Source organism: Lactuca saligna, chromosome 2 (assembly GCF_052625555.1).
Source record: "Lactuca saligna cultivar CGN05327 chromosome 2, ASM5262555v1, whole genome shotgun sequence".
Taxonomy (NCBI): Eukaryota; Viridiplantae; Streptophyta; class Magnoliopsida; order Asterales; family Asteraceae; genus Lactuca; species Lactuca saligna.
The window spans coordinates 15,130,107-15,131,500 of NC_136418.1; the positions used below are offsets into that span (position 1 = coordinate 15,130,107).

General features: G+C 37.2%; 1 protein-coding gene across 1 annotated transcript; it reads right to left on the reverse strand.

Annotated features, from left to right (window-relative positions):
- Positions 1-609: 609 nt before the first annotated feature.
- Positions 610-1,158, reverse strand: LOC145029535 (putative F-box protein At1g47790). The gene has a single exon (XM_078978044.1). The coding sequence runs from the start codon at positions 1,156-1,158 to the stop codon at positions 610-612; it is 549 nt and encodes a 182-aa protein (XP_078834170.1).
- Between the last annotated feature and the right edge of the window lie 236 nt (positions 1,159-1,394).

The window sequence follows — 1,394 nt, forward strand, 5'->3', positions numbered from 1 at the left end:
TAGAAACAAGCAAACATGGTCCACAACTTCAATTGCTACTACAATCCGACCGATCATGCAAAAGTAGAGTTTCCATGTATGAATTCACAAACAAAAAATCACCTGTTCCACAAATCTCAAGGTCATTGAATTTTTCTAAGTTTGGATCATAGACAACAAGTGTACCACGTCCAATAAGATGATCTTTCACTTCCATTATAGGTTTGCCACTTTCTCTAAATCCCAATATCATTTTTGGCCCATGTGATGCCCTAATGGTGTATAGCCTTGTAAAATTATTTACAACACCAGATTCCATCACCCATACAACACAAACCCCGCTACTATATTCAACCAAGGCAAGAGACTCCCTTAGCTTATAAATGGACAACCATGTGTTGAACGGGTAGGCTGAAGCTAAATATTCTGGGAGGTCTACCACTCCCATATTCTCATTACTCATATTAAAAGACATAATCACATTACGTGTGCATAACATACGATTTATGGACACCTTGCCCAAAGCACACCAGTAGATAAACCTATCAATAACTACCTGAGACCCTCTAACTCGAAACGACTTACTCGGCAAATTGCTAGATAGAGATAGACTTTTCCATTTCCCAGAACTCATCGTATAAAAACTTCAACCTTCAAAGGGTGGTTCATTTCCGTTTCGTTCCAGTACCACGAACTAAATTGTGTAATCTTGATGATCTTAGGATCAATAGTGACTGGACAAACACCAAAACCAACAACCGTTTCGTGGTGCACGCACTTCTCATTAGGCACATGAACTGCAATCGATTTTCTAATCGAAGGGTTCCATACAACAGCCAGATAACTATCGTACAAACACAACAAGCCGTGAGAGCTACCGACGTGTCTTGGAAGAACAAGTATTTGAACGGAGAGTGGAAGAGTTAGAACAAACCTATGTTTCAGGAAAGTGTCATCGTCGACAAAAGAAACATATTGTTTCTTAGAGTTTATCCGATCTTGATACCTTACAAGTAGATGTTGCGGATGAGTGTGATGGCTACTGTGAGCAGCAATAAACTCGGAGCTGTCGATCAAAGACTTCCATGCTTTTGAGACCGATCTAAACTGAAGCAATGGTTTGACAGGAAGCCTTTTGATGATTTCCTCTTGAATATGAAAGGGTATTTGGTCGGACATGAGTATGAAATGGAAGTCGGAAGATTTGGGAAATGGTGTTCGATTTTGAGATAATGCGTATCAAATCAAAGATTAGATGTTCGTTTCCGAAACCTGTTGAAATTTAAACGGGTTAAATAAAAAAATATTTTAAAGAATTTTAATTTTGTTATATTTATCTAAAGAGAATAAGATAAATATAGTTATTTATCATAAGCTTGATTTAAAATTTAGTAAAAAATTAAACAACTTACCTA

Coding starts and splice junctions, on each gene's coding strand:
- LOC145029535 (XM_078978044.1), bottom strand. CDS start 1,158: ATGTCCGACCAAATACCCTTTCATATTCAAGAGGAAATCATCAAAAGG.